The sequence below is a fragment of the Podarcis tiliguerta genome (assembly GCF_965153285.1).
Source record: "Podarcis tiliguerta genome assembly, chromosome: 5".
NCBI lineage: Eukaryota > Metazoa > Chordata > Lepidosauria > Squamata > Lacertidae > Podarcis > Podarcis tiliguerta.
This window is the reverse complement of record NC_139538.1, coordinates 84,384,359-84,399,888: the sequence shown is the minus strand read 5'-3', so window position 1 is coordinate 84,399,888 and position 15,530 is coordinate 84,384,359. Positions and strand designations below refer to the sequence as shown.

Genomic DNA, 15,530 nt, shown 5'->3' with positions numbered 1-15,530 from the left:
CACCCCAACAAGGTAAAAAGGTAAAGGTAAAGGACTCCTGGACAGTTAAGTCCAGTCAAGGGCAACTATGCGGATGCAGCACTCATCTTGCTTCAGGCCAAGGGACCCGGCGTTTGTCCACAGACAGCTTTCTGAGTCATGTGGCCAGCATGACTAAGCCGCTTCTGGTGCAACGGGACACCGTGACGGAAACCAGAGTGCACAGAAACGCCATTTACCTTCCCGCTATAAAGCGGTACCTATTTATCTACTTGCACTGGTGTGCTTTCAAATGCTAGGTTGGCAGGAGCTGGGACAGAACGATGGGAGCTCACTCTGTCATGGGGATTTGAACCGCCGACTTCCCGATCGGCAAGCCCAAGAGGCTTTGTGGTTTGGACCGTGCTGTGGCTAACCAGATGCCTATGTTCAAAACCTGGCCAAGCGGTAGACACAGTGGCAGATGCTTGCTCCATGTCTCTCCTCCAAACACAGGTGAAACCCCAACTGAGGTCAGTCCACAGACCAAGAGAGAAGACTCACTGCTGTCGTGGATAGGGTCCGAGATAACCGGCTTCAGCGCCAGGCTGAAGTTCCCACTGCTGTCACGAAGGTAGGCACTGAATCGCAGCCGGACAATGCTGAGGTCCATTGTTTTCTTCAGCTCCTTAGCCTCTTGTTCAATCTCCTCTTCTTCAGATTCTGCCAAAGTAGATGCTGAATTATACACCTGGCAAACAAGGGCTACTACATCCACAAACCTGGGGGTCCTGTACCCCACGTCTGAGTGTACCCTTCCCTACCAAAGGAAAGAGGTCATCTCATAATGTCTCTGAAGGACAACAAGTATCCCATCCCTCCTGTATGGGCTGCCTTTGATGCCATCTGTGATGATAGGATCTGTCCAGCCTGGGCACCAAAGGTTTTTTTGAAAGATATGCTTGAACAGCCCCGGCTTAATGGTCCTCTTGCTTAGGGCCAGGCGATATCCGGTATTAAACATCACAATATATCACCAACTATATACTGATATATCACAATGTCAGAAATAAGGATGGAGCTACAGTGGTACCTCGCAAGACGAATGCCTCGCAAGACGAAAAACTCGCAAGACGAAAGAGTTTTTTGTTTTTTGTTTGTTCTTGCGCCTTTTTCTTAAAACCGTCAATGCATTCCTATGGTAAACCGTCAATGCATTTCCTATGGGAACCCGTGCTTCGCAAGACGAAAAAACTCGCAGAATGAAAAAACTCGCAGAACGAATTAATTTCGTCTTGCGAGGCACCACTGTATGTAGAGGCATTGGGCTGGCTTCAGTTTTCCCCATATTTTTGAATAGCACACACACATATCATGATATATCGCCAAGTCAAAAATTACAAAACAGGTATCACAATATGGAATTCAAACCGGTATGGGCGATATATCAATATATCACCTAGCCCTACTCTTGCTATCAAAGTAACTATTATTGAGGCAGGATGCTCTCAATGATTTGCAAACGCATGTCATGTATGCAATCTCCGCCTACCATATGAACCAACAGCTGGAAAAGAAATTAATTTGGATCTACATGGCGCTAAGACTCCTGCAGCAATTGCTGTGTGTTCTCTCCCACCCCTGGGGGACCCCAGTGGGCTTTCCCCACACTCTACTAAAACACATGGCTTCTTGGAAGTGGCTCCCATGTAGCAGGATGGGAGTTGAAGTGTATCCCTGTTGTTGGCAAGCGGAAAGCCAATCACCTAACATTTGCATAGTGCCTTGAATTTTTGAAGTGCTCCATATAATCCTTGCAGTAACTGCGCGTAAGAGAGGTCAGAATCACGATCTCCAAATTACAGGCTGGAGATCCAAGGTCAAGAAATTGCAACTGACCCAAAGGCACCTACAAAGTTTACAGCAGAGGCAAAGATCCGAACCCAGAATTTCTGGGCTCCTGGGACCTTTACTGGGTTGATAACTGTGCAGGAAACTAGTTTACACGTTATTTAGAAAAGACATAAAGGTCCACATTATACCGAGCATACTGAGAAAAGTGGAATTGAGTTGGTTAGAAAGTTATGTCAGTCAACCCCACATAATAGCTTCTGATGTCTCAAACAAAACCTTGGGGGCTACAGCAAGCGCTTTGGGACCATTACGCCCTTCTTCCTGGAAAAAACGTACGAACAAGTTGTCCCATTTTAATCAAACCCATGGAAGTGAGTCTTCTACTGGAAGCACAAAGCTCCCACTAGGGCCACTGAACAGCCCAGCTTCTAGAAAGTCATACTTCAATGCTGGCCCCTATTTTAAGAGGCAATCTTACAGAAGGCGAAGAAAAAAGGAACATTACACAAGCTCGATTGCGATTGTTTGTTCCCAGGTTTCAAGCCCAAGGGTCTGGCAATAGAAAGGGAAGCTCATGCTAAGCTCCGGCAAGCCATTCTTCTCACATGCTGTGTTCTGTTCTCAACTCTGCTCTGCCCTTTCACCACTCTCCTCTCCCTAATTTCAGTCTTCCCCTTTCCTGTACAGGTAAAGGTAAAAGGACCCCTGACCATTAGGTCCAGTCGTGACCGACTCTGGGGTTGCGGCGCTCATCTCGCTTTATTGGCCGAGGGAGCCGGTGTAAAGCTTCCGGGTCATGTGGCCAGCATGACTAAGCCACTTCTGGTGAACCAGAGCAGCGCACGGAAATGCCGTTTACCTTCCCGCCAGAGCGGTACCTAGCTATCTACTTGAACTGGTGTGCTTCCGAACGGCTAGGTGGGCAGAAGCTGGGACCGAACAACAGGAGCTCACCCCATTGCGGGGATTTGAACCACCAACCTTCTGATCGGCAAGCCCTAGGCTCTGTGGTTTAACCCACAGTGCCACCCGCATCCCTCCCCTTTCCTGTACCTTGCCCCTATTAGGTACACCAGATTTCAAGCCCCCCCATACCCCAGAAAGGGGTGATTTTGAGTTAAAGGGCCTTCCTTCCAAGGATCAGATTGCGGCCACTCTATAGAGGGCAATGCCTTCTACACACGCTCAGAGGCACAGTTCTGCATGGAAACCCAAAATCCTTTAAAGTCAGGTGCATAGACTCATTGTCACCTGAATAGCTTGGTTGGTTAGAGTGTGGCGCTGGTAACACCAAGGTTGCAGGTTTTATCCCCGTATGGGATAGCAGCATATTCCTGCATTGCTGGGGGTTGGACTAGATGACCCGCAGGGTCCCTTCCAACTCTACAATTCTAATTCTATGACTGTTGTCTTGGAGAAGCCAGGCACATCCAAAACCTCAGTCATGTTTTGTAAACTAAGAATGCTATTAAGAGGAAAATTGTGTGAAGCTTCTTGTCACTGGCAAGTAACTCTTTTTCATTCATACTTAACCACTGTCTGCCATGCTAACACGTTACACCAATTGACGTGTTGCACATTTCAAGTGAGAAACGTGGTATGAATCTTGCTCCTCTAGTCCCAGAGTGAACTGGGACTGATCCAGTACAGTGGTACCTCGGGTTAATTCGTTCCGGTGGTCCGTTCTTAACCTGAAACTGTTCTTAACCTGAAGCACCACTTTAGCTAATGGAGCCTCCTGCTGCTGCCATGCCGCCGAAGCACAATTTCTGTTCTCATCCTGAAGCAAAGTTCTTAACCTGAAGCACTATTTCTGGGTTAGCGGAGTCTGTAACCTGAAGCGTAAGTAACCTGAAGCGTATGTAACCTGAGGTACCACTGTACTCCAAATCAGTTATAGAACCTCAACACACACCCACACACACCCACACACACCCAAATAGTTTAACAGGTAGAGGGGCAGACAGTTCTTAGCAAACCACTCCCCAGATGTTTCCTTCCCAGTTCAAGGTCACCTGTCAGAGACTGCACTCTGGTCCGCAACTTCTGCTTCTTCAGCTTGTCCCGGATGACCTCCATCATGTTTTTCTTGGTCACATGGAGCACACCCAGGTTGTTAAATCTGAGAAAGGACAAATCAAAACCTCATGTCAGCAAAAGTGCCTAGTTGGGCAGCGATGCACCCAAGAAAAAGAGCAGGAGATCCCAGTCACCACTACTGGGGCTGAACAAGTCTTGAAAATATTTAATGGAAGACAAAAAGCAGAGATAACAGGAGGTCAGAATAAAAACAACTTATTTAACTCCCCATGTTATTAAAAGCTAAAAGGTAAAGGACCCCTGGATGGCTAAGTCCAGTTGAATTTGACTATGGGGTGCGGCACTCATCTCTGCTTTCAGGCCGAGGGAGCCAGTGTTTGTCTGCAGAAAGCTTTTCCGGGTCATGGAGCGTGCAGGACTAAACTGCTTCTGGTGCATGGAACACCGTGACGAGTGCCACAGCCCATGGAAACGCCGTTTACCTTCCCGCCACAGCGGTACCTATTTATCTACTCACTCTGGTATGCTTTCAAACTGCTAGGTTGGCAGGAACTGGGACAAAGCAATGGGAGCTCTCCTGTGTTAATAAAGAGGCATGACAAATAAACAAGTGGCGGTCATGCTGTAGAATCAATGAACCACAATGAAATCTAAAATCCATCAGCTTTTCTCTTTTGCTCTTCTAAAAGAAATGGAAGAAGAGACAGAGTACTGTACTTTGCTTGCTCTAAATTCTGCAGGCCTACTGTGCAGCGAAAACAAACAGTGCAAGTAAACCTCTACCTGGTCAAATTTCGTGGGTTTTTTTGCTGGATCTGATAAACAATATTGACATCAAGATCTGACTAGAACCCATGAACCTATCTCTTTTAGAGCATCAGCAGGTAGCTAAATGATCAGAAGAAACAGCAAAATTTACCCACTGGGCTGCCATTACTAGAGTATTGACCATCCCTTCTCCTCAACATTAGGACAATGTCCTGGGAAGGGTGACCCCACCTGTCAATCTCTGGAGCAAGGGTTTTTGACCGTCCTGTCTTCATCACTAAGGGGACAAAGCCACCTCCTAGTCAAGCCCAGTTCATTAATAATAATAATAATAATTATTATTATTATTATTATTATTATTATTATTATTATTATTATATTATTATTATTATTATTATTATTATTATTATTATTATCATTATTATTAATTATTATTTGTATCCCCCCCATCTGGCTGGGTTTCCCCAGCCACTCTGGGCGGCTTCCAACAAAGATTAAAAATACATCAAAATGTCACACGTTAAAAACTTCCCTGAACAGGGCTGCCTTCAGATGTTTTCTAAAAGTCTGGTAGTTGTTTATCTCTTTGACATCTGATGGGAGGGTGTTGCACAGGGCAGGCGCCACTACCGAAAAGGCCCTCTGCCTGGTTCCCTGTAACTTGGCTTCTCACAGGGAGGGATCCGCCAGAAGGCCCTCGGCGCTGAACCTCAGCATCCAGGCAGAACGGTGGGGGTGGAGATGCTTCTTCAGGTATATTGGGCCGAGGCCGTTTAGGGCTTTAAAGGTCAACACCAACACGTTGAATTGTGCTTGGAAAATGAGCAAAATGAGGCCCTTCCTCATCTGCCACTCGACTCAGCCTTCTTCTATTTTTAATGTTTCACTACTGCCAACATGGCAGCAGAGCAGCAGTGCCTCTTCCCCTCCTCTCTGCCTTATTCTGAGGGAAGGAAGTGGTTAGGCATTCTTTAAGAAAATATAAAGAACTGAGGAAGGGCCTCCTTCTCTTCCTCTGAACAAGGAAGGGAGATGCGCTGCTGCATTGAGAGCCAATAAGGATTGAAAACAACAGAAAAGGGGCTGCAGTGTTGATTCTGCTGCGAGGCCATATCTTGCACCAGTCTAGAAAAGCTGAAGTCATTAATGGGTGGAGGAGCAGGGAGACTTTCCCAGTAGCATCCAACTAGTTCATTTACAAAACTCAGTTCTGGCACCTCTCAGGTGCCATTGTAAGAGAACAAGCAAGGTGTTCATGGTGAGTTCTGCCACCTCCCTTTTTTAGAAAATTAGCACTGAAAGAAAGTGAAGTAAACACAGAACAATATGGGATGGGAGTCTTCCACCCATTGAGAAGGCTCACAGAGTAGCTCCTCAAACCCATACACAAACTTAGCTTACTCGCAGACAAACACGTTTTTTAAAAGCCCTCCATGAGCCAGCCAAACACAGCCAAAGGTCAGGTGCTTAATGGGACTCATGCAAACAGGTTCAACAGACAAGAGTTCAAACGGAGTAATGTTTCCATACAGGAAATCTGTGCACTGTTCAGAAAGTGCTTTGCACGATTCATAGGCAAGATGTGGACATGCTGAAGACTAAATCCAGGACACTGAAAAATGCCATGGATGATTGATCTGCCTAGACAAAGGCCTCAATCCAGACTTGACTGAGGAAAGAATTTGATTTACGGATGCTTTGAAGGCATTATTTACATGGGCTCAACACCAAATACATTCTCAATGTGCAAGTGCAAAGTCCTCTTCCTCGTCTCCTTCCCCCACCCCCGTTAAGGATAATGATTTAATTCCTGAAATGGGAATTTTTACTTATGTTAAATTACTGTGTAGTTTTAACATGGGGTTTTTCCTTTTGCAGTAGCTCTCATGTGATTGGCTGGCTGTGAGTCACATGAGAGAGGCATTCCGTTGTGTTGTGACTGTTATTCCAGTAACTGTCATTTTTAACTGCTTTCTGCTCTCTGTGTGTTGAGAATGGCTGCTGAGAGAGACTTCTCAGGATACCGCTGAGGACAATGTTGTGTCAGTCTGATTTGTCTGAAGCGAAACAGACAGAGGAAGATCCCTAAATGTTACTAAGGAGAAACCTATGCAGAAGCTCTCTATAAGGAACAAAGTGAATAAGCATGAAGTTGTGAATACATTCTTTTCAGTTAATGAAAGTAAAGTTCTCTTTGAATATGAAAAGTTTGGACAATGTATAGTCATTACAATGAAGATATCACCTGGAAGAGTTAGCTTTCTAGTTGTAAGCTACTCTTACTTTGCATTTCAACAATATATTTTCCCACAGGAAAGGAAAAGAAAGGCACCAGTCCGAGTCTGGGGGAGCAAGGGGGGGGGGACCTGAAGAGCAAAAATAGGGCCAATAGCTCTAGAGCCAAAACAACACTCTACCCTCCTGACAGAAGTCAGTTAAGAATTGGGAAAGGATTCTTAACCACTGGAATTGCGGAGATGTGATGGTCAGCTAGACTTGCCTCCAGAAATAGATGGGCAAACTTACTCTTCACAGCATATCCTCCTCCCCTGAGAAAGAACAATTCTGTTTTATGCTTGCATTAAACTCATCAAATTTATCTTACAATAAAGAAAAGTGCAACAAAAAATAAGAAAACTAATTAAGACATCAGGGCCTAACGGCGACATAAGGCTCAGCCATCTGGTTCTGAGAGCATGCTGTGGTCTAGAAGTTGCCAGTTCAACCGCCAGCTAAGTCCAGGAAGAGGAAATGCTCTCAATATTTTATACCGCAATAAATGACTGTTCCAAAATTCCTAACTAATTGGTTAAGTGTGCAATAACTGGCCAGTCTACAATATCCAGCTGTACAGTGGTACCTCAGTTCTCGAACATCTCTATTGACAAACGTTTTGGAACCCGAACACCGAAAACCCAGAAGTAAATGCTTCCATTTTCAAACACACCTCGGAAGCTGAACAGCTTCCACTGCGTGTTTTTCAATTTTCTCAATTGAATTTGCTGACTTGGTTTTCTAACGTTTCGGAACACAAACGGTCTTCTGGAACGGATTACGTTCCAAGACCCGAGGTACCTCTGTATTGTGAGTTAAGTGCCATTTCTTTCAAGAAACGCTTAGCTCTAGCTCGACAGAGCCAAAAATATAGTCAAAATTCTGCTTTTTACAAAATCAGAATTTTACAAAAAAGCATTGCTATCGACAACTCCCCACCCGCCAGCTCATACGTACTGTGCCGTCATGTCCTTTGGGCCCACAGTTACAATGCAATTGCCAGCTTCGTTGCACTGTTTTCCCACGAGGCTGTGGGCGTGCACCTGCGGAGGGTCAGTGTGAGTCACCAGGTCCACTTCTATCCTAGCCATCCCGAAATAATTGGAGATCTGGCAATGAAAAAGAAGAACACGGAAGTCCAAGTGATTAGAGTCCCACCAGAGAGAGGACAATTGTTTGTGTGTTTTTTTATAATATTTTTATTAAGGTTTTTACATAGGAAAAAAAGAAAAGAAAAAGACAAAAATACAAAAACAAAAAGGAAAACAAATAAAAACAATTCCATTTTCATAATATTCCTTGCATTTACTTATTTCCCAGACTTCCCCACACCTCCCCTCACTGTATTCCAGTTCAAATATTTAATCAGCAAATCCCTTCCCTCTATCTTAACTTAATCTTTATCTTAATATCTTAATGTTACTTAATCTTTTCTTAATATCTTAATATATTAAACCTTTAATTTTACACCTTTTGACCTTCAGATTTTCCATACTCCTTCACCACATTGTTGCTAATAACCTGTTAACCTCCATCCGATGTCATTCTAACATTCATTAATCTTATAATTCATTAATCTTATATTTTTTACAATATTTACAATTGTTTGTAACACATCCTTTTAGGCCTATGGATCAGTTTTTCTCCCCAGAATTCCCATCAGCAATATTACTGGGTTAATTTGAAACCAGCGTAAGCCACAGTTTCGCATTGTGAAAATGGACTTCGCCTCAACCTGGGCTCGTACATTCCCACCCCAACCCCCTGCCAGCCTCCTTCAACACAGCTGCAAGGAATGTGGAAGCTTCCATTTTATTTTATTTTTTAACTGCGACTTGCTGCTTCATCCAAATACAGTGGCACCTCGTGTTACGGACTGGATCCATTCCGGAGGCCCGTCCGTAACGTGAAATGCCCGCAACTTGAAACGCTGCATCTGCACAGGCACACAGCGCAATTTAGCACCTCTGCGCAGGCGCAAGCGGCAAAACCCGGAAGTAACCTTTCCTGGTACTTCCAGGTTGCTGCGGGACATAACGCGAAAAGACGCAACATGAAGCGGACGCAACACAAGGTAGGACTGTAGAAATAACTACCGTATTTTTCGCTCTATAAGGCGCACCAGACCACAAGAGGAGGAGGAAAACAAGGGAAAAAAAATCTGAATCTCAGAAGCCAGAACAGCAAGAGGGATCGCTGCGCAGCGAAAGCAGCAATCCCTCTTGCTGTTCTGGCTTCTGGGATAGCTGCGCAGCCTGCATTCGCTCCATAAGACGCACACTCATTTCCCCTTACTTTTTAGGAGGGAAAAAGTAAGTTTATACAGCAAAAAATACAGTAGTTAAATCTTCACCGCAGATAGCAGAGGAAGGGCAACTTCAAGCCACAGTTTATGAAGCTGGGTCGTTTTTGCTAGCCACAGTTAAGATCAATTGGTTTAGGGCTCAGACAACATGCTATGCTATGATTAATCCAAAGTGGAAGTGGAAGCTTGCAGCCTCCTCACAGAGAGGGACAGCACCCAAGTCAGGGAAGATGGTAGGCTCATTCTTGTAATCTAAGCCACAGTTTAGCATTGTGCTGGAACTCAGCCACTATTTACCTAGCACAAAGACATTTTCAAGGCATAGCTTCTGGAAAGCAACCATCAACTGCCCAACAAGCACTCAGTAAAAATTTCAGGACAGGCCCCTGAATCAGTGCGGAAATAAGTAACAAAAGTAAGTTTACTAGTCTGGTGTAAACTTTAAGAGTCACCTCTAAAGGGATTCTGCATTACAGCCAGATTTCACAATCACAATTTTAAATTATTGGATGTTAAAAGTTTAAATTTTAAAATGAGGATTGAAGCCAAATACAGATAAAATAAGGTACGCAATGCAATTGTAGCCAAAGTACCGTATTTTTCGTCCTATAGGGCGCACTGGCCCATAGGACGCACCTCGTTTTTTTGGGGGGGGATGAATAAAAAAAAATCCCCCCCCAGCCGCGGCTGCTGCCCCAAGCCTTGCGCACATCTGCCCGAAGCACGGGGCGCCCTCCAGAGGGCTCCCCGTTCTTCGGGCGACAGGCTGCCGCCCCAAGCCTCCCACCGGGCGCGCAAGGCTTGCGGACACTCGCCCGAAGCATGGGGAGCCCTCCGGAGGGCTCCCCGTGCTTGGGGCGGCAGGCTGCCACCCCAAGCCTCGCGCACCCGGCGGGACCTCCTGCCAGGCGCGCAAGGCTTGCGGATAGCTTCCTGAAGCCTGGAGAGCGAGAGGGGTCGGTGCGCACCGACCCCTCTCACTCTCCAGGCTTCAGCGAAAGCCTGCATTCGCCCCATAGGACGCACACACATTTCCCCTTCATTTCTGGAGGGGAAAAAGTGCGTCCTATGGGGCTAAAAATACGGTAATTCATTTTCTGTTATTACAAAGAAAAAAAACGCTGGTGCAGGATTTGGGTTTCTTCACAACAAAGCCCGACTCTACTTTGTGTACACCTGAAACAGGACTCTTCCCCCCCCCCTTTTCTTTTTGTCTAAAAGGGATGGGCCTCACAGAAACGTAGCACAAATTATCTCCAAAGACTAAAGTCAGCTTTTCTTTCCGCTGCCACAGATCCCGACGTAGGCAACCTTACACAAAATGAATCTTTACACTTTAAATAGCCATCAAAAAGCCAATGCACTCAGGAGTTATAGAGTAAATAATAATGTCACCAAACAATGGTGTCTCAACAACATGAGCACTCCCTGCAGCTCTAGTAACTGCACAGAACTGAAAAACTAGAAAAAAGACAAAATAGTTTACTTATAAAGAAGGGGTTAAACAAATGTTAAAAGGCAGAAGAGTGGATTAGACTAACTAGATAGGGAATGGTTGTTTACTTCTTTTTAACATCTGAAATCGATTTCACCACACTAATGTTGAACAAGAGCTTTAACTCCTATCTATCACAAGTGTTTATTTTTTCCCCATCCAGTAATACTTGGGAAAAATTGCCCCGCAAAATAAAGGCTGCTGCAGCAACAAAGTTCTGAGAAAAACCAGGCGGAGCTGTGGAAAATCATTAACACCTTCGTTTAGCAATGCATCCCAAAACGGACCGCTCAGGTACACCAGTCAATCTGTGACGCCCAAGGAAACTCCAATTGACAAGCCTGAAGTTAAAAAATAAAACAAAATTGGCTATTTACCTGAAATTCAATCCCACAGCTATTTGCCGCTTCTAGGTATCTGCTGCCCCTTCACAACACTGCAATCCTGCAACTGGCAGCACCCACTGTGCCACCTCATGCCATTAAGAAACACTGCTGTTCTCCTTCCACCTTTGTTCCCAATGCAGATCTTTATTTCCCCCTCCCCTTGTTCCTGAGGTAGAACTTCACCCACACCTTCTTCCCTCGTGGGGGAGAGCAGCCGACATTTTGTGGTCCACCTCAGGTGCCCAATGGTCTTGGGCCGACCCTGGCCCTCCAGCTGCGCTGGTTGGAGTTGCTCAAATACAACTTCCATCAGCACCAGGAGGACAGCAGATCTCAACTCCGTACATCGGCCCAGTCACTAGTCCTTCAGGACGCCATGACCTGCCAATTTCCTTCCCAATAATAAGGCACAGCTCCTCTCACTCACAGCCCCTGTGCCGTTTTGCCTTGTGCTACTTTCCCCATCTTCCTGGTCTCTGCCACCATTTTGTTCCCTCACATCAGGCCCAGATTAAAGCAACTGGGTGCCTTTGTCTAAGAGACTTTGGGAGGCCCAAACTCAACAGCACCTGATCATGAGAAACGAAACCTTGTTCTCTTTTTTACTGTTCCATGGACTGCAAGAAGATCAAACCTATCCATTCTGAAGGAAATCAGCCCTGAGTGCTCACTGGAAGGACAGATCCTGAAGCGGAGGCTCCAATACTTTGGACACCTCATGAGAAGAGAAGACTCCCTGGAAAAGACCCTGATGTTGGGAAAGATGGAGGGCACAAGGAGAAGGGGACGACAGAGGACGAGATGGTTGGACAGTGTTCTCGAAGCTACGAACATAGGTTTGACCAAACTGCGGGAGGCAGTGGAAGACAGGAGTGCCTGGCGTGCTCTGGTCCATGGGGTCACAAAGAGTTGGACACGACTAAACGACTAAGCAACAACAAAAGCAACTGGGCCTAGTCAGACATAGGCAAACTCGGCCCTCCAGATGTTTTGAGACTACAATTCCCATCAACCCTGACCACTGGCCCTGTTAACTAGGGATGGTGGGAGCTGTAGTCCGAAAACATCTGGAGGGCCGAGTTTGCCTATGCCTGGCCTAGAGAGTAAACTCTGCCTTCCTTCCCCCACAAAAAATGGCAAGAGACCAAGGCCCCACTAGGTTATGAGGCCCTGGGCGACAATATGTAAATCCAGCACTGCCTCACATCCTTGCTTTTCATGTCCTTGCCTGCTTTGCACAGCTGAAGGGAAACTGAGCAATCGGCAGCCTCTCCAGCGCTCGCTTCCTTCACGGCACACAGACATTCCTGATATTAAGTTTTATTGCCTTCTAATTAAGTCCCTTCTTTCCCCAATTCTCCATCTCCTCTTCCTTCTTCCTCAAGCCTCACCCTCCACTAAAAGCCTTCCCTTCAGATGACTCAACCCATCCGCTCTACACTCGCGTTTTCTGGTCCTCTGGGGTCTCCTCCCAACTTTTTCCCAGTGACTCAACCTGCCCCCAATGTTTAATACCATTGATTAAAATCAATGATTTTTTAAAATTAAAAAAAACAAACACCAGATTTTTAAAAAAATCAGATATTTTTTATTTAAATTGGATTTTTAAAATAAAATGCTTTTGGAGGAAAAATCGTTCTAAAGATAGCTTACACTAAGTTTACACTAAACTATAGCTTACACTAAACATTAAGTTACACTACAGTCCAAAGGCTATTCATCAGGAAATAAGGATTTGTTTTAAGTTTTTCATGTGTGCTAAAACAAATAAGGATTTGTTTTAAGTTTTTCACGTGTGCTAAAACTCCGTCTAAGTTTTTTTTTAAAAAAATTGTTTAACCGCATCAGTTAACAAACATGGATACATATGCTATAATGTTATTGTTTTAGTTAAATTAATTGTTTTAATTGTTTTAAAGTAAATGATTGTTTTTTCTCCTTCCAACAAAGTACAGCAGAAAAGTTGTCCAAATATAAACAGTTAACTTATTAAACCTCACAATAATTTCATAATTATCTGTCTGTGTATTTCTAATAGTATAACCAAATCAGTATATTTTTATATAACTGTAAAAACTACTCTGAAAATTCCCCAAAATGAAACCTCCATCTGGTTGTAAATATTAAGGTTATACCAGCAAGAATGAGTGTTTCTGTAATAAAATGATTTAAATCAAGTCTTACTGACTAGTGATTTAAATCAAATCCACCCTGATTCAAGCTAAATGAAAATGTTCCATTCCTTCAGAGGAGCTGGACGGCAAAACATCTTGGATCCCTAAGCAACTAAGCACCTCAGCTCCTCAGCCAACAAGAGCAAGGTGATATTTTCACAACACCTGCCAGGTATAATGTTGCAAAGTGTGTCCTAAAGTGCAGGTGGATGAAGACTGCAAACAAAGTACAGTGGTACCTTGGGTTACATACGCTTCAGGTTACAGACGCTTCAGGTTACACACTCTGCTAACCTAGAAATAGTGCTTCAGGTTAAGAACTTTGCTTCAGGATAAGAACAGAAATCGTGCTCCGGCGGTGCGGCTGCAGCAGGAGGCCCCATTAGCTAAAGTGGTGCTTCAGGTTAAGAACAGTTTCAGGTTAAGTACAGACCTCTGGAACGAATTAAGTACTTAACCCTAGGTATCACTGTATTTCATTGGCACTTTGTACTCTTCCCAAAGCAACAGATGCCCATCTGCTAGTCAAAAAGGTTATCCTAAGTGGGAATACCAGTGGCCCATGAGAGTATGGCTGTTCTTAAAAAAAAAAATCATTTAAAGATGTTCAAATATAACCAAATACTGATTAAACTATCTGATGCGCTCACCTTCAGATAGTTTAATCAATATTTAGTTGGACTATATTTCAATACACTGAATCTAACAAAAGGGCACAATATGAATGGACTCTCTGTGCCCTATGGCAAAAAGACAGATACAGTGGTGCCCCGCAAGACGAATGCCTCGCAAGACGGAAAACCCACTAGACGAAAGGGTTTTCCGTTTTGGAGGTGCTTCGCAGGACGAATTTGCTATGGGCTTGCTTCGCAAGACGAAAATGCCTTGCGATTCCTGGGGTTTTTTTCCCCTCCCCCCCTTTTCCCCAAGCCCCTAAGCCGCTTAACAGCTGATCGCTAAGCCGCTTAACAGCTGATCTAAGCCGCTTATCAGCTGATCTAAGCCGCTAATAGCCTTTTAGCAGCTAATCCGCTAATCCCTTAAGCCTTTAATAGCCGCTAATAGCCTTTTAGCAGCTAATCCGCTAATCCCTTAAGCCTTTAATAGCCGCTAAACCGCTAATAGCGCTAATAGCGCTAATCCGCTAATGGACTTGCTTCGCAAGACGAAAAAAACCGCAAGACGAAGAGACTCGCGGAACGGGTTCTTTTCGTCTTGCGAGGCACCACTGTATTGACAAACTGGGAAAAATAAAGCAGCTCCCTTTAACGACTGGACTGAATATATGTCCAAACTCGCTACACATGAACAAGTTGCATACAAACGGAGACTTGCCATGTACAAATTCAACAGTATTTCAAATTCATTTTATAAATATTGTACAGCATTAGGTTAAGGTCTGGTTAACCACAATGTTTTTTGGGCATAATGTATACCATTTTGTTGTTGTTCTGCTTTCTACATGGGTACCATTTCTTCTTTTCGTGTCTTATCTTACTCTTATGTACTTTTTATCTTGCAATGAAGAATATACATTTTTTTAAAAAACTACAGTGGTACCCCGCAAGACGAATGCCTCGCAAGACAGAAAACCCGCTAGACGAAAGGGTTTTCCGTTTTTCGATGCGCTTCGCAGGACGAATTTCCCTATGGGCTTGCTTCGCAAGACGAAAATGTCTTGCGATTCTTGAGATTTTTTTTCGCTCCTCACCCCCTTTTTCTAAGCCGCTAAACCGCTAATAACCTTTTAGCAGCTAATCCGCTAATCCCTTAAGCCTTTAATAGCCGCTAATAGCCGCTAATCCGCTAATGGGCTTGCTTCGCAAGACGAAAAAACCGCTAGACGAAGAGACTCGCGGAACGAATTATTTTCGTCTTGTGAGGCACCACTGAATCTGATGCTCACCTTAACTGTGGGGTAAGTTTTATGTCCCTTCTCACTAGATGCTCCAGGAAGCCCACCATGCGAGGGACCTTCACAGCCATATCGGAACCGGAAACCTCGCTGCAGAAGACAAAGGAAAACAAAGACATCCCATTACATGACCAGTTACACCAAACCAAGCCGTTGGGGAAAGTGTGCTTGCAACAGCATATACATAGCTGGGCAACTCAGTTCAGTGACATATTAAGTAATGATGTAAAAATTTTGTCTCAAATGTATAAATTGCTGCTTGAATGGCATTTGAAGGACGAAGAGGTTAAGTCGGTTATGATTCACTGGGCCAAAGATTTTGGGTATAATATACAGCTGAGTGATTGGGTGAAATTATGGA

The 15,530-nt window shown here is 44.5% G+C and overlaps 1 protein-coding gene across 3 annotated transcripts in view; it reads right to left on the bottom strand.

The window, feature by feature from the left end:
• The window catches only part of NFKB2 (nuclear factor kappa B subunit 2), a 94,338-nt gene that overhangs the window by 21,701 nt on the left and 57,107 nt on the right, over nucleotides 1-15,530 (bottom strand). For all 3 annotated transcript variants that reach the window (XR_014511155.1, XM_083440364.1, XM_083440363.1), the window contains 4 exons: nucleotides 15,161-15,259; nucleotides 7,852-8,003; nucleotides 3,828-3,934; nucleotides 523-681 (listed from right to left, as the gene is read on the bottom strand). Coding sequence is in view for 2 of the 3 variants with exons in the window: in XM_083440364.1 (XP_083296490.1) it covers nucleotides 523-681; nucleotides 3,828-3,934; nucleotides 7,852-8,003; nucleotides 15,161-15,259 (517 nt within the window). In the remaining variant the exon portion in view is untranslated. The remainder of the gene's footprint in view (nucleotides 1-522; nucleotides 682-3,827; nucleotides 3,935-7,851; nucleotides 8,004-15,160; nucleotides 15,260-15,530) is intronic.